The 24,049-nt window shown below is 28.4% G+C and overlaps 1 protein-coding gene across 1 annotated transcript in view; it reads left to right on the top strand.

Annotated features, from left to right (window-relative positions):
- Positions 1–6,060: 6,060 nt before the first annotated feature.
- Positions 6,061–24,049, top strand: part of LOC116772428 (ATP-binding cassette sub-family G member 1) — a 32,665-nt gene continuing 14,676 nt past the window's right edge. The window contains exons 1-2 of the mRNA XM_061522178.1: positions 6,061–6,343; positions 14,053–14,117. Coding sequence (XP_061378162.1) covers positions 14,063–14,117 — 55 coding nt within the window. The 5' untranslated portion in view covers positions 6,061–6,343; positions 14,053–14,062. The remainder of the gene's footprint in view (positions 6,344–14,052; positions 14,118–24,049) is intronic.

Genomic DNA, 24,049 nt, shown 5'->3' with positions numbered 1-24,049 from the left:
GGAAATTTCTAGAAATTTTGTTTCATAATATTGAAACACGGAATCACAATAGATTGCGTAATTGCATGAAGTTGAGGGTCAGCATAATGATATTTGAGGGTATATGGAAATAGAGACAACGACAAAAAATACCAACAATCTTTTCTCATTGTTTAGATGACCTTTATTCCTAGCAAAAACTATATGTATTATATAATAAAACCAAAGCATATTGGATGAAATTTGTTTAGAGTTTGATAGAATGGTTTCTCCTTATTTTTCTTCTTCAGACTTCTTCTTCAGACTCTGCTTCTTATTTGCTATTTATTACCTGTGTCTGATCATTACATCAGGAGCTAACATAACATTACTTGTAAGTGAAGTTTCTAGTAATATTATATTTCTATTAAAGGAAAAGTTTGTTATGATTTTTGACATATAAAGAATAATAATGCTAACAAAGATAAAACAAAGTCATTATAAATAGTGTTTAGTGCATTAGTCTCAGAATCCTTAAAAATATATAATTATTTAAGCAACATGTCGAACTAGCAGCCATTTTAATTATTTCGTATATTGTTAGGCTTCACACACAACGTTGTTGAGTAATAGATACCTTTGGTTGATATTACTAAAAATAATTAAACATAAAATTAATAAATACTTTATTTGATTATAAAATTTATATTTTATTTATATGTACATAACATGAGATCATTTTAAATATTTAATTCGAATTCAAATGAAACTTATTATTAAGTACATAATATATTTTCATTTGATTATAATATTCATGATGTGTCATGGTTATGTTTTTATGCTCCATTCCAGCCATCAGCCTCATTATAATTAGCAATGTTTTTCGTTGCAGACCATTCTTAAAAAAAATATTAACAATATTTTTTTTTCTTAACTCGTAGTCAAGAATTGTATTAAGTCCGGAATGGATTAAATACTGTTCTTTTGGAAGGGACGATTATATTGGTCTATATGCTAGAAGTATAAAACACGTCTCTAAGGATTTCGTCATAAGTGGTTTGAAAAATGCTTAAATATGTACTTGATTAAAAAGTATATAGCATAAAACTTTAAAAATAATAAACACAAAAAGGTTTTACTTTATCCTATTCTCACTAAATCCTTTTATTGCTTGTCCTCCCACCAGCATCGCAAGAATCTGACACCAGCCATAGTTGATATAGTCAGCACTATAAGCATTGATATGTGTTATTCACAGAATGAGCAAGATATTGAAGAATTTTTCAAACGATATGTAAATCTAATACAAACTGAGAACAATTTAAAGTACCATTCATCCCGTTGTGAGTTGTGAATGTGGTTTGTCGTACATTGGACAAACAAAGAGTCCAATTATATTGGTCCAAGTACCAAAGTCCAAAAATAAAAATGTGTCGGAGTCAGCAGTAGGTGAAGATACAGTGGACACTTGATGCTCTTACGTCCTTTCTATAATCTATAGATCTATAATCTAAGACAGATATTTATCAACACTAATTCGCAAGGGTATCGTAATTAGAATACAGCCTTATTTTAATAGAGAAGATGGCTGATAATTATCTAACATTTTAGATGCCCTCATCACAAATATAACATCCAATTTCTATGACCGCAATACCCTATCTAAAAATACTATTGGGGAATTTTGCTTGTAATCAGAGTATTATGAGAGTAAATTGAAAATACCAATCGGTTTTGACAAAAAACAGGACCGTCGTACTCACGGTTGCAGAGAATTGTTTAAAATTTGAATTAATAAAAAATAGAAGTAAATTTGAACAGTTTTATTTAACTATAACTAAACTCCTTACATTTTTAACTTACACTTATATAATTGTCACCAGAGTAGATATTTTTAAATATATAATATATTCTTGCTACGGAACCCTTCAAATTTATTCTTACGAATTCTTCTCAGAAATGACGGACTTCCCCAGATAAGATTTACATTAACGTGAACATACTAATTGCTGCAAACTGCTTTTTTATTGGATACAAGGTCAGAAATGTCATTTACCAATATTACATCAATTAAAATTTCGCATTGAACTTATCAAAGTTATTTCCTTTAAAAAGAGAGCAAAATAACGGAAAAAACTTTAAATTTCATTATCATTAACGGTTAACAAATTTTCAGATAATGAACAATTTTGAAAGCAATTAACTTACATTATACAACATATTTTCAGATATTTTTCGTTCTCAGAATCGTGTTACAATGAAGCACATATCTGCATCATTAAGAAGAAACACTTCAGGCAGCAGGGCTACGCCAATCTTATGAAATTTAGCGCCACTAAAACGTCTTTTCATCGCCAAGAGGAGTCCGGTAACCTTGACTCCAACTTTTTGAAATGTGTCCTTGGAATATTCTGACCCTCTCCAGTTACTAGGCATAGAGGTTTCCTACGACATTAACTTAAGACGCTTCATTGAGTCCAAAGTTAACGCGGCTGCAAGGAGACTCCGCCTCCTTGCGAAAGTTCGGCAGTACTTCAAGCCGCTACAGCTTATTTGTTTATCCAAAACATAGGAGCACTCGTGGGCGAATACTGCTGTCACATCTGAAAAAGCGCTGCCAAATGTTACTTCTCCCGCTGATAGTCTGCGGAGAGACGTGCTAAAAGGCTTATTGGTTACAACTTGATTAAACCCAATCTAGTCGGCCTAGAGCACAAGCAAAAAGGAACCAGTCTCCAGGTATTCTAAAGGATACACTCTGGAAAGTGTGTGTAGAAATTACAAGCTATAATCTCCGCATCCAATTTCTATCATCGGACAACAAGGCTCACGGTGGGCTTCTATCCTTTCCTTGTACACTTTCCATTCATCCGGACTAAGAGATACGCTTCCTCTACCCTAATGCGCACAGCAAAGGATTGGAATAGTTTGCCTACATCTGTATAATTTAGGCGTCTTCAAGAAGAGGTTGAATATACTGAATTGAATTTACTGGAATAGTGCATTTACCAACTACAACTTCATTTAAACATTCCAACCGCTATCCAGTCGACAATAGCACAAACGACACGCGCTATCCAAACGAAATAAAAACAATGACAGATTCTATATTTAGTATATTGTGTTTCTATTTTTATATTATTATTTTTTGAATAATTCATATATTTTTAAATGTCATTGTTATTTAAGAAAATATTTAAAATGTGATAATAATTAATTTGAAAATATTTAAAATATGACTTCAACTTTTTATGTATTTTAAATTAATGTATTTCAAATATTCAATACTTATTTAAAGTAACAAAAACTTTATTCTTATTTAAATTATATACAAATTTATAACTGTCTTACAAATGTACCCACAAATACAAATTGTAAAATTACATCATCCTAATTTATCTTTATTTTGAAAATGTAATGATAAATTAAGTTACGTTCTTTATTGCTAAAAATATTGCAAAACTCTATACCATACAATAACTGTTGTACACTGAGTAGTGTCATAAGAAAAAAAAACCAACAATTTTCAATCAACATTGCAAAAATTAAAAAGTAACCTACATTTTAATTCGAGTCTTATTGACATATTACAAAACCGGTACTATAAAGTCTTGAAATAATATGTAGGGAGTATTTTTAATAGATAGCTATGAAGCCGTAAAGGGGAGTTGGGTTTCTAACCCGCATGCATGTATCGGGTGAGCGTAAATATTTTTGCTGTTACCTGCGTCACGGTTTTACTGAACACGATAAGTGGAACATGTTACGTATTTTCTTTGTACCGCGAGTGTACATAAATATTGAAAAGTAAATGAAAACTTAATTCTCACTGAAATTAAGTCTATAAATTAAAATATTGAATAATTTTATGTTTAAACATAATTCTACGTTATAAACGGCTGTGAAAGTCACACTGAATAAGCTGGTGACATTGTTATACTAGCTTTTACTTGACTTCATTCCGATTCCAGTAAGAAATGAATTAACACGCGAGGGTTTTATAAATAAGAATGTAATTATCTTTTTAAATCAGTAACATTAAATTTTTAAAACAGTCTTCTCCAAGAGTAGTTGAAGGGAGATGTTATAAGTACTTTTCATTAAATAAGACATCAATATGAAGCAGTAGATAGCTATTGAGGAAATAATTATAGGTCTATTATATCTGTTAGCCAATGGTCTGAATGTCTGAACTGCTGGATCACATGGGATTTACTTTTTATTATTTGTCGATCTATACAATTATATGAACGAATATTTCTTTATTATGGAATAGAATTTGAATGACAGAATTTTTTTTTTTTGAGAAGAATGTCCTAAAGACCCGTTCAAAAAGTTAATTCAAATTCAAAAGACCCGTTCAAAAAGGAATTAATTTGATTCTCAAGCAAAATAGTAGTTTATGTTCTGAACTATTTAGAAATATGAAATAAGGGCTGTTATTTTACCTACAGCAAGTTTTTTTTTTGTGAAGTTTATGTGACCAGGACGAATCTATTAGATTATGGTAAAAAAAAATTTTTGGGGTCTACTACCTGAACCGCGACCGTTGTATTACTAGTTCAAAATAATATTCTTGAAGACGATTTAGTATTGGCACATTCTTGATAACCAAAACGATAAAGATTTGACGCGAATCGTGATACTGTTATAACCTTTTCTAAAAGTATATACTATGTTGTTGTCGACTTATTAATCTGTGTCACTTTGTTTCAGTGTCATTGTTTAAAAACATTATTGAGATAAGCCAGGTCCATAGTTCCATCAATAATGCGCATTTTCATGAATCATATCCCCTTTGATAGATTATGAGCAGCTGTTTATGTTCCAAACGGCAAACATACTAATATTTCCTTTATATTATTTCTTAGCACACGATCGCGCCACTATTAGAAAAAAAAAAGAATAACTTAAACAGAAATACCTACTACAAATACCACCACTTCAATTAATTTATTATTTATTACAATGTTTTTTCCTCCATTTATATATCATATTAAATATAATGTTGAATACTGTTTCACAAACTGATATTTTTGACATTTGTCAATCTAATGTTATAAAAGTAGAATAATAGGCGCATTTGCCTTCTGCATTGACTAACATATTGTCTGCTCATATTATAACATTATATTACAAAAGGAGAAGTCTCCTGTGTAAACATTCTTTGGACAGATAAGTTATATTTTATTAAATTTATATTTTTTGTTTACCGCCTTAGTTATATAAAAATAGTTATAAAACCTACCTACTACCCACCCTATTTATCGACCGTTTAATATTTATGTGAAAGACGCAATATAAATATTATCTGTTATAATACTGTAAATTATACAAGAACATTTGTTTGTTGTTGTATTTTCAAATGTAAACAGTTTATCATAGCGAGTGTTCAATCAAAATGTTTATTTGGGAACCGAATGAACTAGAAGAAATAAAATAAAAATATACTCGTCAGTAACGTTTCAGACAAAATTTAATTAATTGTTGCTTCTCAAATCTTAGCCTATTTCACAAGTAAAATTTAGTGACAAATTTAAATATAAAATGCGTGTCACGTTTAAGTTTTCGTCGTAATATTATCATGATTCATATCCTGCGTAGGATTTACAAATATTTTATTATAAATATTTCCTTGATGTTGAATTATTTTATAGTCTTACTGGTTATATCAATTTGAAATGCAAAAATTTCTCATAAGGAAGACAATGTTTCGTTGTCCTGCAATACGAAAGTTTAAAAGAGTATTGATATAAAAAGTATTTATATGCAAAAAGTATATTTACTGCTTTTATTTATTTCCTTAATTTTTTCCTATGATAATTCAATTAACATTGAAATAACGATTGTAAGATATGAAGTATTTTGTAATCTTATATCAATGATTATCAGAGATATGACCTTAGCCATACCACCAATCTCTCATTGCGATAAGCATATTGGACTTAGTTTCTTAATTAAAACAATACAAATATGTTTATTGTAAACTCGCTGCGATATTAAACTTCGATATCGTTAATACAAATAATGTACTCGTATATATAATTTCACACGTCATGCATGTTTAAGTCATTGTTGTAATTTCTGTTTGATTAGTTTAGTTTGTCACGGGCATTCATGCGACACTATGTTTTCGTGTTCACGGGGAGGATAGTTAGCTGGCATGGTTTGATTTTTCAGCCGTCAGTCAGGCACTGCGCGCCAATGTGCCCGCCGCGTGCATTCGATTTTGACACATAGTCGAGTGGATCGCTTTTTTTACCGCGCGGTTCGAAAGTCTCGATTCGTGCGGATATTGAAGTGTATTTGTGCATCGTTTTCTTTTTAGATTTGGTGTCACATTCTTTTTGTATTTTATCTGTGCTTTTTTTTTTGTTTTCGAAAGGTGAGTTTTTAATTATTATTATTTTTTTATATTAAAAGCACAGAAGTCATAATTAAACAAAAAAATAACCATAACGAAATGTTTCACTGCATAAATAAAATTTTGAGCTCTCTTTAATTTTTTCGATTCGTCTATTGTTGTGAAAAAATTAATTTTTGATTTCGAATATATTTTTTATGATAGTCATTAATTGAAATTGTAATGAAAAAAGACACTAAAAAATGACCTTTTTTTTGTCGTTTTCTTTTTAGTAAAGACATAAAAGCAAATTAATTTCTTTTACTAAAAAAAAAAATTAAGATAAAGAGGGGTTTTGTGAAAAACAAAATGAAAAACTACTCTTGGTAATTCAGGTAACTACATCAATGATATGGATTTCCGATTACTTTGAAAACAATACATTAGTTTATCATAAATTAACAACTGTTTTTCTTTAATCATGATTCCATTTAAATTATTTATATGAATTATTTATTACAAGAGATCACGTGTCCTGCTTTAATATTCGAGCAAGTTGAATTACACAGAAATGATAAGAGTTGGCTCAGTTTTTCACGGAATTTGACTTATTTAATTAAAAACTTTGTTTGATTGATGTCAAAGTTAATGTTTTTTTTTTAATAAAAAAGTTACAAACAAAATATATATATATATATACATGTCATAAAAATTCAACACCGCTTCGAAATAAAAGTTTTTTTTTTAAATGACGGCTGTATTAAATGATTGAAAGGTTTTATTAAATCTGACATAAGAAAAAAACATATTAATATATAAAAAAAATTTTTTCGGAATAAAAATGTAATTAATATTCTGAAACAGAAAAAAATTCGTTAAAGTTATCTTAATTATTCAATTATTCATAAATTATGAATGAAATATTTGCTAAGGTCTATATATATTTTTTATATACTCTGTTCTCATTTTTTTTTTACTTTGGTCAAGCTAACATATAAAATACTAAAGACAGTAGTTCTAAAAAAAATGTAGTAAAAACAAATAGATTTAGAATAATAATAACTATAAATATTATAAAGTATATTTCACAGAAGTTCTACACAACTTCGACGTCAACAGAAATTAGTGTGCCGTTATAAAATTATTCTAATAAATTCAATGAAAGAGCACTTAGAGTCAAGCTTTTATGTAATGAATTTTGAAAACGCTATTGAAATTTTAACTACGTCCTTGAACTATTCGTTCAATGATTTAACAATAGTGATTCTTCATTAATATTTAATATCAGATTAATTGATAATGTTATATAAAATATTAACAACGAATAAAAGTAACAGTCCTGATTGTTAATTCTATTATAAATATCACAATCAGGTTTCAAATCTACTATTATACGTTAATAAAATGACATCTTTATTTATCTTCTACAATACATTAACTGTTGGTTGTTTTTATTTTAATAAGTATCAATGTCTCTAGCAATAAGTCATCAAAAACTCAGACCAGATATAAAGTCAACAGCCCTATTTTTCAATACTAGTCCCGATACATTCACATCAAACACGAAACGTATAAGTTATCGAAATCTGTAGCGATGTAAAACAAACATATAGTAAAATATAGAGAGAACAGTTGTTATCTTGTTTATGTAATAGAAATATAAAAACTATGGACTGTTTATCGAGTTTTGTAATAGAATAAGCAGTGTATGCACGCACGCACATGTTCATATAGTAAATACTCTTATGTTATGCAAACCTATTTTGGCTATCCATATATATATTATATCGGCATTTCGGCATTTGGAATGGTGGCATTGGTTTTGGAAGTTCACTATACAAATAACGTTGATTTAAAATATAATATGATTCTAAACAAGTAACCCTTGACATAATGACCAAATAAATATTTCATTATTTATGCATCGATTTATTATAAACGGTTTATATTTAAAAATTTTATATTAAAACAACATTATAAATCACTCTCACTTTCTAGATTATATTATAAAAATTTATTTCTTCGAGTATTTTTTTATGTCGTATAATTCCGTAGAACTTTGCTCATGGCCCGGAGAGAGGACTAGTAAGAGGGATCTGATTCTGTTAGAGGGTAAAGAGTTTTATTTAACTATACCTTCTTGATTGTCCAAGGTTAGAATGGTTGCTATTTTTTATATGGCGTATTGGTTAAGTCTGAGAAATGTGGAATGTATACACCATGTGAAAAAAAATCTTTCCTTGGCAAAGTAATGTTAAGCTAACCTTGGTTGGGACATCTTGAGGTTCAGTTGTTTGAAATCCAATAAAGCCCACGTATACAGAGAGTCCCAAATTAAATCTTTGTCAGAAAAATATCAGATATTAATTTTAATGAATTCGCAATTTTGTGTTGTGTTTGTACCAAATCGAGTTTAGCTTATTTATAGCTACTCCAGGAATTTCTCAGTAGACATAATAAGTTTTGTTCTCTATACGCTTCGCTGTTGTAACAGGCGTCAATTTACATAGTAAAGAATGTTCCTTGTTTGCAATAAAAATTATATCAGAATCAATAAAGTCCGAGACATCACAGAACTATAAAACGATATAAATACACTCTTCAAATTTTTGCATACAAAATTACCCCCAAGTAATAAGACCTTTAACCCATTTTTCGTTTACGACTCCTACGTCTGATTATAAATTTTATTTGGTTCTCTTTAAGATTGATTTTTCTTTACATTTCACTTTGATTTGTTATTTTAATTAATTTTTATTTGTGCTAAGTATGATACGTACAAACATTATAGTATTTTTTTCTCTACAGTAATATAAAAAGGTTAAGAGAAAAAAAATATTGCTTAGCTTATAAATTAAGTTGTATTATAATTTAATAACCAGCGTCTAGAATCTTCGATTTTTATAGTTCTTTTTTTAAACATTAATCATAAATCATGACAATGACGCAACTTTTATATAAGATCAGATTGATGCAATTTAAATCTTTTAAATGACTGTCAGATATTTCAGAATTGAGTTAGATTGGTATTAATTGATTCGCTCAACACTACCTGTTATAAACACGATGCTTTAATGTGTCGGAAAAAAAGGCATAATAACGTTTGAATTTATAGAATTATCAACTGGTTTCTGCATTTTTTTATGATATATGATGAAAAATTTAAAATTTTCCATGTCGGATTGTATAAATGTGAGGTAACTGTCACGTCGAGGTGTGAGAGATATTATTTTGCAGATTTTGATATTATGTAATGTTTAATTTGTGTCGACGAAGAATGTTATTACTCAAGCCGAATGTATCAAATTCACAAGTACAATATTTGGGATGACGTGGTACAATTCGGTTATTCAAACATTTGATTATTTAAGTATTTATTTATTATATGGACAAAATTTTTTAGGCAAATATAATTAGTTTTTCTAATGCCATTTTTATTTCATTAAATATTAAATTCAGGCGTAATTACGATTGGTATGATATATTATACTAAGTTAATAAAATTCATTCGTCTCATAAATTGTATTTATGGTAAGCAGAAGATTATGAACATTTATAAATAAATTTCGATATAATCTGGGAATTTCGTCTCAGGTTATAAAAAATGTATCTGTAGTTTGTTTCGAGAAATATTAAGCAAAATGTTAGCAATAAAAAACATGTTTCAATTCAAAAAATAATTGTTTTAAACGATCTTTTTTTTATTGCATATTATAACAGCCTCACATGGATTTCACGGCAGTGAGAATTTAATTAGTATTATGGTTTCTTTCCTATAAATACTTAATACGAAAATTATATTCAGGTTTAATAGTTAATAATAAAAATAAGAATATATATGAGGCTTCGTAATCCGGAGTGTATGCTTTCATTTGTTATGTTTTCTTATATGTAATTTAGAATTTATTTCTTAAATAATAAATCAAAAACAATATCGAAGTGTTGTTCAAATTTTCAAGGCGTTCTAAAAGCATTTATGAGATTGTGGTAAAATATTTTTAGAGTACAGAGGACAAGACCTGATAAAAAAAAATCCAATGACTTAACAGAATAGGCGCTAAACTGAAAAAACGTCTTCACCAAAAAAATTAAGTGTTAGGTTATAATTTGTAACAATTAAGTTACTTTTTATACTAACTCTGAAAAATCCCAGGTTACTTCTATTCACTATTGTTTTGCTTGAGAATTTTTGAGACGTTTCGGTTGCAAAGTAAGCTTTATTTAATTTTTTCACTGTTGTTAATACAATGAGAAGATGCAGCAGGTTTTATACTTGAAATTCACCAGCGATAATTGCAACTATACACAAAGGCTTCGCATTTATAGCAAAGTAGAATTTCGTGAAAGTCTATCATTGCGGATAAGTTCATTGCCTCTCGTTGGTCAAGGCAACTGCGATCGGAAAGCGTGACTATGAAGAAACGGCTTCTAAAGCTCTTTTTTTTGAATAACTCATTTGTATTTCAATCTAAATAGATTTTCTGTATTGAATATTTTTTTTTATGTCTCACGGACGTTTCGATTCGCGCACCATTATAAGTCTACAATTTTCACTCACATACTTTACATATTGCTTGGTAGAAGTAGTTGTTCTTTCAATCAATTCCGCTCCAATATATTCCGCCTCAGTCTAGACTAATGAAAAAATAAATTGAAGTATAAAAATATTCAGGCAGATATTGCCATGGAGACTTTTTGTTGCGTTACCAAAAATACAACGAGGCCTGTATGTAGCCCATAGTTTTTGCTGCTACATATTTTTTCTGTTTCATACTTACGAAGCATGACTTTTAAATATGCCGTTATAGAATTTTTTGAACTTAAACTTAAGTTTTTTATTAAAATTGTAAATTTATATGTAATTTTACCTTTAATTTGTACAAAATACTTTTAACATTTTATTTTATGAGTAAATTAAGATAATTATACATTTTACTCGGAGAGTTATTTTTTAATATATCTTAAACGTATTTAATTTCTAGAGCATTAACTTAATCACATTTAATGAGCTCGTTATTATTTTTTTAATAAAAAAAATTATTAAACGTTTAAGTTGATATTAGATATAAAACTGTACAGTATTTGAAATTTTAATAGCTGGTTTAAACAGCCTTCAAAAATGTTCATTTTGATGTAAGCGTTTCATCATGGACGTGGCATGTTTGAGTTTACTCAATACATACTGTTCTTTAGATCAGAACTAATAGTCTATGTCGAAATTAACACTTACAATGACACAGTCAAACATAAGAAACCACTCAGCCAATTGCAGCGACACTCACTCAGTGTTTCTAAAAGGGTGCAATTACAATTTAAATATTTTTAAAGATTTAAAATGAATAACTTAAATGTTACAGTCTATTTAGCACGCGGGCTTAAAAGTGTCATACAAAATAGATACATATTTACTTTTAAAAAATAACTTTTGAATTTCATTCACTTGAACAAGTTTAAATATTTAACACATTTAAAATGCAATTTTGAAAATTGTGTGTGATAAAAATTATTATATTAATTATAAAAAAGCAACCATTACTGAATACGAACTAATATAAACTTTCACAGATAAATCGAGAGAAACATTTTATAATGTTCAAGAAATTTCTGTAGAGAGGTAAATTAACTTTTACTCACCCATATGCTGTCCTTATTGCGCGTTTTAAAATCATATATTTTCTTTATTTCAAAACACCTTTATTAAACTTGTTTTATAAAAAAAAATGGCAACACTGAATTTAAATATCGTATGGAATGTGATCATATGTTAACATCCTGTAACTATCCGCAATTAAAATGTCTTCAAGTTATCGTCAGATTTAAAATCTTAAATACTTAGAAGAATATTTTAATAGGTGTGTTGAACTGAGTTTGATTGTGAGACGTCATCTGTCTGTTCATAGATTTAAACACATATTTTTAACTGTCAAATAAACATGTGAAGTCTAAAATTATTTCCCTTTAGTTGTTTCCGAATTCATGCTAGTAACAAAGTTATTACAAAATATTTATTGATATTATGTATTTACTTTTTAACTGGACAGTAATGTTTTAAGAGATTCAGTACTGAAAAATACAACAATCACTTATTATATGTACGTTTATACAAATATTATTAATGTTTTAACCGTCAAGATACAAAGATGAGTACTGGATGATAGAAAAATAGGTTTTCTGAAGTCTAAGACCTATTTTATTTTTTTATTCTCCTCTTATAAATAGATTCTAATCCGATCTTCTCTCTGTAAATTATAGGAGTGTTTATATTTTGAATTAAGCTCCTAGTCTACTTGAATTAAGCTCCTAGTCTACTTCTATGTATACGGAATAGTTGGCGATAAATATACCTATAATAAGGATATAAGTCTTGCGAGTTCAATATCTTTGAACTTGTTGGCTTAAGATGTAAGTTAAAGAGAAAACATTTTAAGTGAAAGCTGTTAAAGTGGCGAAACACGTTATGAACTAGAAATTCTTACTCACATAATAATATTAGTCACTGTGTTATATAAGTTGTATATAAACAGTAAGTTTACATGTGTGATTAAATATATATATGGAAATATTGAAAAAAAAAAATCTATCTAAATTTAAATAAAAAATATCACACAAAATATACACCGTTACTACGAAATGTAGATAATTAAATGATAATTTTTTCATGGTAGATGTAATTCCTTTGTGAGCTTGCTTAAAATTCTCAATAACTTTTCCCTCCCTCCCTTGCTTTGATTCTTAAACCAATTAATAATAAACCTTCTATCTTGATTTACATGGCCGCTGTAAAAAGTTTTCAGATGCTCACAAAATGTCAGATAAAAAAACCTTTTGTGACAAACAATGGCATTTAAATACATAAAAATTGCGTTCCGCCTTTTATTCTTTCTCCGACAGCACAAGGAAGTATCCTTTTTTCATCACTGTCTGCCATTGACCTTTTGATAAGGATGTAATCAAAAAATGCTTGTTATTTAATGTATATATTAAGCTATAATATTTGCATACTTTTTTTTTACAATACCATTTGGTAAACTTGTTATAATCTAAATTGGTATCAATCTAAAAATAGGCTTTTTTATATATAAATATATATTTGTATATATATATTCATACTTACGAAATATATATATCTCCTTTCTTACTTTTAATTATTGTATCTTACTTTTATATGAAGTGCATTTTAAGCGCGACAATAAGTGGGACTTTATTAATGAAATGAGATAGCGACTTTCACTAACTGTAAACAAGGTCTCGAGTATCTTAAAGTTTTAATGGTTCATTAAAACATTGTCGTAAAGTTAAACGAAATTTTTGTCCCCAACTCCGTTACACGATATAATTTAGTTTTCCATGATAATTTATCTAACTCATGCTCAATACTACATTTTGCTTCTAAGAATCATTGATATTTTTTATTGGAATGAAAAAGCTTCAAAAATATTAGTTTAAATTAGATATAATATCATCAAGACATCCACAAATAACGTTCAACACTTGGACGAAAGAGTAGTTTTATAATTATATTTTTTCTTTAAGAAAATTATATTATAATAGGTTTTTATGTTATAAAACAAATACAATGGAATTCTCTTCTCTGATAACATTTCATTGGTAAGATGTTAGCTTTAGTATATTAAAATAACGATTTCAAAATTTGAATATTCAAGTACAACATGAAAAAAATAAATAAAAGGAAATATGGAATCTATTAATATTTGAAAATTAATGATAATAACACTTTTCTTTTGTTTCAGACAATTCAAAATGGATTTGGAGTTTCGGAACTTGACGTACACAGTATACAACAAAATAGTTAGAGGTATATCTAAAGGAAAAAAGTTATTACATCACCAAGAGATTATTTTCATTTCACTTCTTATTAGTATGAAAAGAATGTGTTTTTTTTTTTAATTTTATTATTCAACAATACCTTACCAAACATTAATAACGACGCCGAGATTGGGGTCACAATTAAAATACAGTTTGTGGGTTAAGCTATTGTTTAATAATGGTATTTGTTTGCATTGTCCGCAAATTCTATCGCGAGATTAGTTATTATGATAAAAAAAAAATTCGCAGTAAACCACAGAGGATTCATTTTCGAGGCCATACATTTGTGGTTGTTGTAACAAAAGTGAAAGTACTTTCATATTTAAGCGGTAGTACACACTGGCTGCTGTTTTCAAGAAAAAAAAATATCGACATCTGGACATTAAAAAAAAAGTAACAGAGAATGTGACATTTATTGTGACACTGTAACCTCACTGACTATACCGCGTTAAATTAATATTCCTTTTACAAAATTCATTGTTTCATCGATTTGTAGTCGTGAATTATTTAACATTACTTTAACACATAATTCTTGTTTGTCGACGACTAGTTAGAAAACAGTTTTCTGTAGTGTAATATAAAATTAGAAAGTGAACATAGCCCGTATCTAGGCTTTATCTTATGCTTCTTTGTATCTATTGTTCTCTATATTCGTGACAGTAAATGCCCTGTTGTATGCATTATATTTCGAAACTTTCTTTTTAAGTACTTTTTGTTAGTACCGTCATAATCTCGTGGCAAGCATAAGTATATATGTTTAACAATAATAAATTTTATTAATTAACTGAATCACGTATTGGGTAATTTATATGTATTTACATACATCAGCCAAATAATGTTCGTTTTTACCATTAAAATATAAATCCTCGATACAATAGAATTAATTGCGTTAATGATAACTTCGCAAATATATAAATGATTTAATTAATTGTGATATAAATTAATTATTATCTGTATATAAATGTAGGTGAAGGCTAAATACTATTATGGCGGAATTAATTACTATTATCAGATTTTGTGACAAAGTTTACATTGGAAATGTACCGAACAAAAACCAGTATTACAATAATCAATAGTGATATTTGATACGCTAATGACTTCCCGGAAGTAAAACAGGCAAACTGTTGTTTTAAAATTATATTTAGGCGCCATTTTGAAATATGAGTAACGTTAAAGTGAGATTTATAAAATTTCGTTCAGTGGGACATTCATCTCTCTTTGCGTACTTTCACATTTGCGAATAAAGTGGGACTGTTAATGTTTTACGGGTTTGCGTGATTTATACTTTTTTTATTTGTTTCAAAATGTGACAAGTTTAATAATGTATATTTATAATATTAAGTACATATGCATATATATTTATGGCCAGTATTTTTTGTCTTATCTTTAAAAAAAATTACGACATTGTATTTTTTTTTTACATTAAATCAGTCTTGTTCTATTCCCAAAACTTCAGTCGCATTATTACAAACTTGCATCGTCACATCCTGAATCTGCGCACATCGGTTTAAAGATCTCTGTTTCTCACAAAAACAATAGTTCATTTAAAATGAGACATAGTGTTATTTCTTGTTAGTTATTATAGTTGCATTAACATTTGCATGTGGCTAACCGGGGTATAAACAATATTTCTTGTATGTACATGCATACATGACAGTATCAACTTGATTTTGCGAATGAAAAACTGTTCCTTACGCGATACGACGATGAAAACTTTAAGTAAGGTAATGGTATGTCGTGAATGTCAATTATAAAAATTTTATTAAAATTTGTGTAAAAATATACCATTGTTATATTTCGTACTTTCAATAGAACGGTTTTTACGAATGCTTTTAACAAACAAAATCTATATTTAGGGCGAATATAAATAAGCGCTTACGTAGTGTTGTACCAGACAGCATATACATACATACATACCCATTTACATACAAACATTTTGTTTAAGAGTATTTACAGCACAGGGACATTGCACTTTAAGTGTTACACTAAAATTTGTTATGGGAGTGCAAAGTGAGGAAGAGGGTACGATTTCAGAATATATTTTAAGATGTGCCAATTTTCATTATATTTTATCACAAACAAATCGACAATAGACACAAAGATTGATGATAGATTTACTTTTTTTTTCCTCAACGCAAAATTTTTTTCGTGTCGATGTTCAAGTACCCCATTATCGTTTGTTGTTTTTAATTTATTATGCAATAAAAATAATTTTGACAGGAAATCGATTAGTTTCCTGTAAGTTCCTGTAAGTTTTCAGAGGCGATATTATTATCAAAATACATCCGGCATTATTTTATAATTTAATATATATTATAAAATAAAGTACCCCGCCGCGTCTGTCTGTCTGTCTGTCCGAAATAAACAGAAAAACTATTGCACCAATTATAAAGCAGTTTTCACTACTCGATAGCGTGATTCTCGAGAAAGGTTTTAATATATAATTTGTTAAGGTTTTGTATTGATTTGTGTGTACATTAACAACATGTGTGAAGATGTCGGGAAATAATGAGCCGTCTGTCAGCTTTTAAAGAAAACGCTGCCAAAACCCTTTGAGATATAACAAAACAATGTATGGTGGAATTGTGTATTTAATATAGGTCTTTAGAAAAGTCCACGATGGCATATGTCTATCTTTTAAGGATAACATACTATATCCATTTTACAACTTTCAAAAATTGGCATTCCTAAAGCGTTTATTGGAAATCTATTTAGTATTTACATAAATACGGTTTTAAGTGTTATCAAAATAAATTACTTCGTTTTCAAGCCTACATTGGTATCTGTAAATTATTTTTTAAATCATTTAAATCGGGCGTACCATTTGAAAGTTATCATAATATAAGTTTAATAAGTCTCAAAATTAAATAGGTTATTTTATATTTTTTGTAAAGAGCCCGTGCGAAGCAGGGGCTGGTACCGAGTATGTTATATGACATTCTTCATAATGTCAGTTGTTTTTTGACATATATGATACTATCTTACTCGGTGTGATACTGGCTATAGTTAATATATAGGTGTGAATTATAGATAATAAACAGACATGGAAGAATGAAATAAAAAAAAATTCAAAAGGTTGATGAGAAGGACATTTGTCTGAAAAAAAATTAATACACGAATATTTGCTCTTGGTACAGACTAAAAATATTTCACAATGTAGCTAACAAAATCTGTTGAGATAAAATTTCATACCCAAAGTAAAGGTTTAAAGAAAAAATAATGTAAGTCTGATAGAATTAAGTCGAGCTGCCTTTTAAATACATGTGCTATTGCTTACTGAAAAACTATTTTGCATATGTATAATGTCACACGAGTACCAAAAAAACACACAAATAATATTTCTGAAATTAAATAATCTTATATCATTGATTACAAGCTCAGATATAAAAACTTAAAAAAAAACATTTTATTCGTGATTTTCGAAGTTTGATCAGTAACCTGTCATATGATAGTAATATAACGAAAAATTTATTGGGTGGTGTCCAAATAACTGCAAAATCTATAAGTTAGGTAAAAAATAAATCATTAATTTCCTGTTACAAAAACTGTCTAGAAAGAAAACCTTAATTCTGGACATAAAAATCGGATGCAGGTGGAATTTAGTTTACCAGTTTTAAATCACTATTTTATAACATCTGGATGACAAATATCAAGAAGAACAACAGACATTTTCATCTCATCTGTCGTTGATCATGGTTCCTGTAAAATAGCCGAAAAGTCATGTAAAATGTAAAATAATATAAGAGGTGCTCATAATGTATCCGAAAAACATGCTTTCATTTTAATGTATACTCGCAAAAATCTTAGATAAAATTATTTTAGAATTCACAATTTGACGTTTTCGAAATACCCATTAAACCTTCCTTCGATAAAAATGTCGTTAATAATGTATAAAGTCAAGGAATTCATAAAAATGTATCGTAAATATATACATACGTCGAGGAAAAATAAAAATATTATAAATATTTTGCGATGGTATAAACACGTATAATGAATAAATAAAAAAGACGCTGGAATCAATTGGATGAGTATGGAGTCAGACCGGTTTTTGTGAAGATCTATAGGGAAGGTATAAATCCAGGCATGTAAGTAGACTGATGGATGTTAGCACTTGTGAGTCTCAAAGGTTATGTTATAGTACGTATCGACGTACAGAGAAATGCATTGCTTTTAACGTTTAGCAACGTATTTCCCAGTGTAATTATAAACACCAGCGTTTTTATGTTTTGCGTATTTCTCAAATTGCACAGAATCAGCTATAAAGCTACTAAATACAAGTTTTATTTATGCATTACATTGTTTTTTTATTGCTGTAACATTGTTTTAAGAACGAGTTTATCTTGATTTATAAATTATAAGAAGCTACTAATTTTAATTTAACCTGATTGTGTTATTTTATCGTGGTACCAGCAGGTTTTTCACAATTCCTGTATTTTCGGTTTATAGCCTACGAATTAAATTTTAAATTAATTAGAATAATTAAAAGTTTTCTTTTATCAGGCTCCTTGGGATAGAACGGACTATTTTAACCGGATTTAAATAGTCCAATCATTCCAGTCCGCAAAACAGTCACGCATTTATTCCCAATATTATTATATGATATATAGTTATTTCAATAAAAATTTTAATAAATAAAGTCATAGCATCTATAAAAATTAGGTTTTTAATAATTGGGTTCTTAATAATTTAAGAATCCTGATATAATATAAAACATTATTTTTATTTTTAATCGCCATAGAAGAGGAGGGTATCAAAATAAAATTGCTAACTTTGAGCTGGAACCTATCAAAAACATTTTTTTTTTCATTTTAACGAGTGGTTGTGACGAATGATATTTATATTATTTTCAATGATGAATGAGATTAAATTTATCAATATCCAACATGACACACTGTAATCAATTCTACATTGTTCAATTGTATAATTTTAGCAGTATTTTTTGTTATGCATATTGAGGAAACGGATAATTTTTTCGTTTTTATAGAAAAAATTTAAAACTTTTGAACCCTCACGTTTTGTTTGATTTATTCAAAAGAATTATTTAAACAAGTTAAATGACGTAGAGTTTGATAGAACAAAACTCATACTGAGAATACAGTTTGGTTTCGAGTATAAAAAAAAATTATGTCTTGTTTTGTATACATTTGCTTTCCACAAACAGATTATAATATAAAAACTTAATATATATTGTTAAATTTGAAAGAATATAATTGATGTTTATTATCACGTAACCGAATGACCGAGTTGTGTGGTTATATTATTTCAAGGACGATCATATCATGAATTGAACTTTGATTTATTTATCTTAATTATAATTAATATTTAACAAGAACACCACTTTGTAAAGAATGCTTTTGTTCTAGTCACTTGATTTGCGCATGCGCAAATCTTCGGGTCAAGCAAACAAATTTTTTTTTAAATATGTTGACTTAATATATAAATATATATTTATATTGACTTAGTTTTAGTGGAAAACTTGAATGCTTTATATTTATAAATGTGGTTATAGGATGTTTTTAAATATGTTATACTATTAGTAGCATAATATGACTAAGTTGTTTGTCCGTGTTTTCTTTCATCACAGTGTGGGATAAAAAATATGTTTTTTTTTAAACACACGTATGAGGAACTTCAAATATTTTATAAGAATTATAACGAATAGGAGATTTGACTGCTTTCAGATAGTATAATGACTTATTTAATAAAACCGATCAACTATGATTTACACTCCAATTATACTTGATCGGACGTTAATATTCTTAGAAATTATTCCTGGCACGCATCCAGGTATAAAACGTGACAAATTTTATTAGATAGAAATAAACATGGACGTATTGAATAGACTGACTTTTTCTTATCCACCTGTATAATAAATAAGGATCCAAACGAGCCAGCAATAAAAGCCAGCTATCGAGCCTAGATTTAAGAGTTTTAAATTTCTTGTAATTTACATTAAAAAGATTTTATTATTAAATATATTTAATGTATTCAAACATTAATTAATGATATGAATTGCTAAATAAGATATCACCATGTATATAGTTTATAGAAGGCTGGTTAGTATTATTTCAAAGAAATATTCAATTGAATTGAAATCAAAGTTTTGTTGTCCAGTAAAACTGATTTTTTGATTAAACATTTTGTATGGCAAACAACACTGACATTTAAAATCTGACGAAATCCGTCAGTTTGGCAACTCTAAAAATGGGGCAAAGCTTTAGAAAACTCGAAATCGTCTATTTGTAGAAAAACGTCTATAAAATAAATATCATTACCTACTAAGATTTTGGTAGACAAAATTTTTATACATTGCATAAACTGAGAAACGTCCGCAACTTTTTAAATGTTGGATTGGATACAAATGTTTATCTCTTAAACGAAATATTATCACAAGATGACATATATATAGAACACAATTTAGTTCAGCCGTAGTAAAAAAAAAAATCAAATAATTACAATTTAGATTGGATAATTCTTGCATATTATTTTCTACTGATTTTTAATTCTTGATTTATAAGAAGAATTGGTAACACGGAAGCGGTTCAATTTAGAAATCTATTATCTGCTATGACATAATATTGAAGTATTAACAAAAATGATTTATCACTAATTCATCCTTGTATGTTGTTATGCGAATGGAAGAAAAAATATTATTTAATATTAATATTAAAAATATGAATATTGGTAAACATAAAAAACTCTAAAGAAACATTTTTTTATTTATGTATCACGACTATGAGATAAAAAAAGTCATGAGATAAAAAAAGTATATATCTGTTTAATTAGATTTTTTTTAGGTTACACATACTCATATTAATTTTTTTAAATTATAATTATAACTTGCTGTTACCCGCGACTTCGTCTGCGAAAAAAACAAAAAACAATGAAAAAAATTCCGGATTGTTTTTTGGGACCGGGATAAAAACTAGTTTAAGTTACTCCGTATTACATCAGCTACATGCCAATAAAAGTCCCGTCAAAATTGGTCCAGCCATTTTAAACGTTACCCGGAACAAACAGCAAGACGGACAGACAGGCGGACAAAATTGTATATAATCAAAATGTTATTTTGGTGTATTTACCGTATATATATGTATATTCATGTGTATGTATTAAAAACGGTTATTTCAATATTATAAACAGACACCCCAATTATATTTATATGTGTAGGTTTAAAGAAATAACGCGCGATGTATGGAAAAATGTTACTCTCATGAGTAAATTGACACCGTCCCAAATAGACGGATATGACACAGTAACTAACATTAAATACGTTCCAATTAAAAGACCCAGTTTCAATTCTTCATTTATATGTGTAATGCCGGCTGCATTTGGTCTGTTTCTCTTAAAAATAAACAATATCACGTTTTGCTGATATGATTCATACACGTTTGGGTGATTATCCGTGACGTACAATTTACATATATATTAATAACTTTATCAAGGAAACCGTGCATAAGTTGGAAGGTATTTTAAAATATGAAGAAATTCTATAGATGCTGGTCGGTTAAACGGCTAAAACTATTAGGAGCAGTTAGTTAACAATAAAACCGAGAACAAGTTTAAGATCGGTATAAATAAACCTGATATCCACTATTTAAATTAATATTGAATATTAATTTATTACAAATATTATAAGATAATTAGATCAGATGTCTGTGTGTTTGTAAATGAAAACTTGCAGTATCATTAAAATATAGTAATCAAAGGAGATAAGTGTTAAGGGTGATGGCCAGTGAAAGTTCAACATAAACAATTATTGGAAAATGAAAGCATGTGTAACTTGTTGAAAGACCAGAATTTACAAAAGTCGCGCGACACCTCTCACGCTTCTAATTCTTGATTACAACGTGTTCTACGCTTCCGTCACGATTTTATTATAATGTATGGCAAAACTGATAAGAGTTAATTAGTGATTCCTCGTTTCAGATTTAATTGTGTGGATTCCAATAAAATAACCATAAAATAATAATAATTATGGTAAGAAAAACGTGATATATATTTATATTTCCAGCTATCTTGGTTTTTATAAATAGATGGGTGATGTGAGCTAGCTGGTATAATTTATAATAAAGATAGTTTAGATTCAGGGCCCGAACCAGTGAGGATATATTTCTTGGAATAAATTAGAAAATCAAGCCTAAAGAAAACGAAAAAAAAACCACTACATTTGTTTTAAAAAAATATTTTTTAAGCTGTATTATAAATAACAATTTATCCTCACCAACCTTACCTTATGACATTAAAAAAAAAATCATAACATTTCAAAGAATTATCGTAATTTTATTCGTTTCAATAGAATTATTGTCATCCCATTACTTAAATTTGGCAAATTCATTGCTTCTATATAAATAAAATTGGTTTGTAATGTTCTGTTATTATTCCGACAGCCGTGTTTCGAAAACTACCTTCGAATCAATAAAAAACGCCTATTGAGTTGGACAAATAAGATTACTGAGACTTAAAATATATCACGAACATTATACTTCATAGAATGAAAAGATATATATAGATTTAATATACAATAACGGTCACGTTTTTGAGGCTGGTTAAAAAAATACATACTCTGATACTCACAGACATAAACAAGGAAAATATTTACACCTCCAATATCGTGTTGAGAATTACCTTATAGCTTTTTGATCGTGAGCTATTTCATATACAAGTCGATGAATATTTGGTTTCGGCTACGGTTGTACGTGGATATAAAAATAATACTAGAACCAGCTATAAGTTAAAATATAATATAATTTCCAAATATTCTTTGTGTAAAACTGTTTTTTTTACCTATTCATTTTATCCTCGACTTGAATAAAGACAGTTAATGTTACCAGTCATATCATAAAATGAGCAGAAATTGATTGAACGCTGTATGCTCCTGACAATACGTCAACTATAAAACATGCCAGAACGGGATTTGAGGCAGAAAAGGGAAAAGCGTGTAGTTTGACGATACAAAATTGTAATGAGATCTAAGATTTTCCCGAGTTTTATTCATTTAAATGAAACTAGTATTATTCGGATATACTACGCGGATTTTATTATTTAAAAACTACATAATCCCGACGTTACGGTTACTTTGCAGCAACCGTGATCACGGGCAGACGAGGTGTGATTTAAATGATACAAAATTGTGCTAAGCAAACTGAGAGTATAAGTAGTAGGTGCCTATAAGTCGCTCACAAGCGTCCAAAGATTAAATTTTTACGTTGATGTGTCATTGCATATATATTTTTGTACTATATCCTTTATCCTTAACAATAAAATAAAAAAAAGAACAACAAGGTAATTTACAAGCGGTTCAAAAAAATATAATATGCATAATAATAACCTGTCAATTTATGTGTTAACAGGATATCGTTCAAGGTCACAGTAACAGCCTTATAGTGGGGAAAATATTCAGTTATTCAATTTATTATATGTATATTCTCTTTAATACAACAACTTACTAAATGAACTTATTTTCATTTGGGCAGTTTGGCAGCTGTTTAGAAAAAAACAAACCTACTTTGATATAACCTTATATATAATAAGATCTAAGACTTTCGCGAGTTTTATTGATTTAAATGAAACTAATATTTTTCGGATATACTACCCGTGCTTTAGTTTTGGTTAAAACTACATACTCACGACGTTTCGGTTACTTTTCAGCAACTGTGATCACGAAATTCACATCTCGTCTGCCCGTAATCACGGTTGCTGAAAACTAGCCGGAACGTCGTGAGTGTGTAGATAAATTAATAAAATACTTGTAGTAAATCGGAAAATATTAGTTTCATTTAAATAACCTTATATAGTTTATACGAAAATTAATCTCAGCAAATTATAAGATAGTTTTCGTAATCATTATAAAATTATTATTTTGTCGAATTAAGTATATATTAATAAGAAAACTTAGGCCACCAGCATGTTACTGGCTCT

This window comes from Danaus plexippus, chromosome 12, assembly GCF_018135715.1.
Source record: "Danaus plexippus chromosome 12, MEX_DaPlex, whole genome shotgun sequence".
Classification (NCBI taxonomy): domain Eukaryota; kingdom Metazoa; phylum Arthropoda; class Insecta; order Lepidoptera; family Nymphalidae; genus Danaus; species Danaus plexippus.
This window is presented reverse-complemented; position numbering and strand designations above follow the sequence as displayed.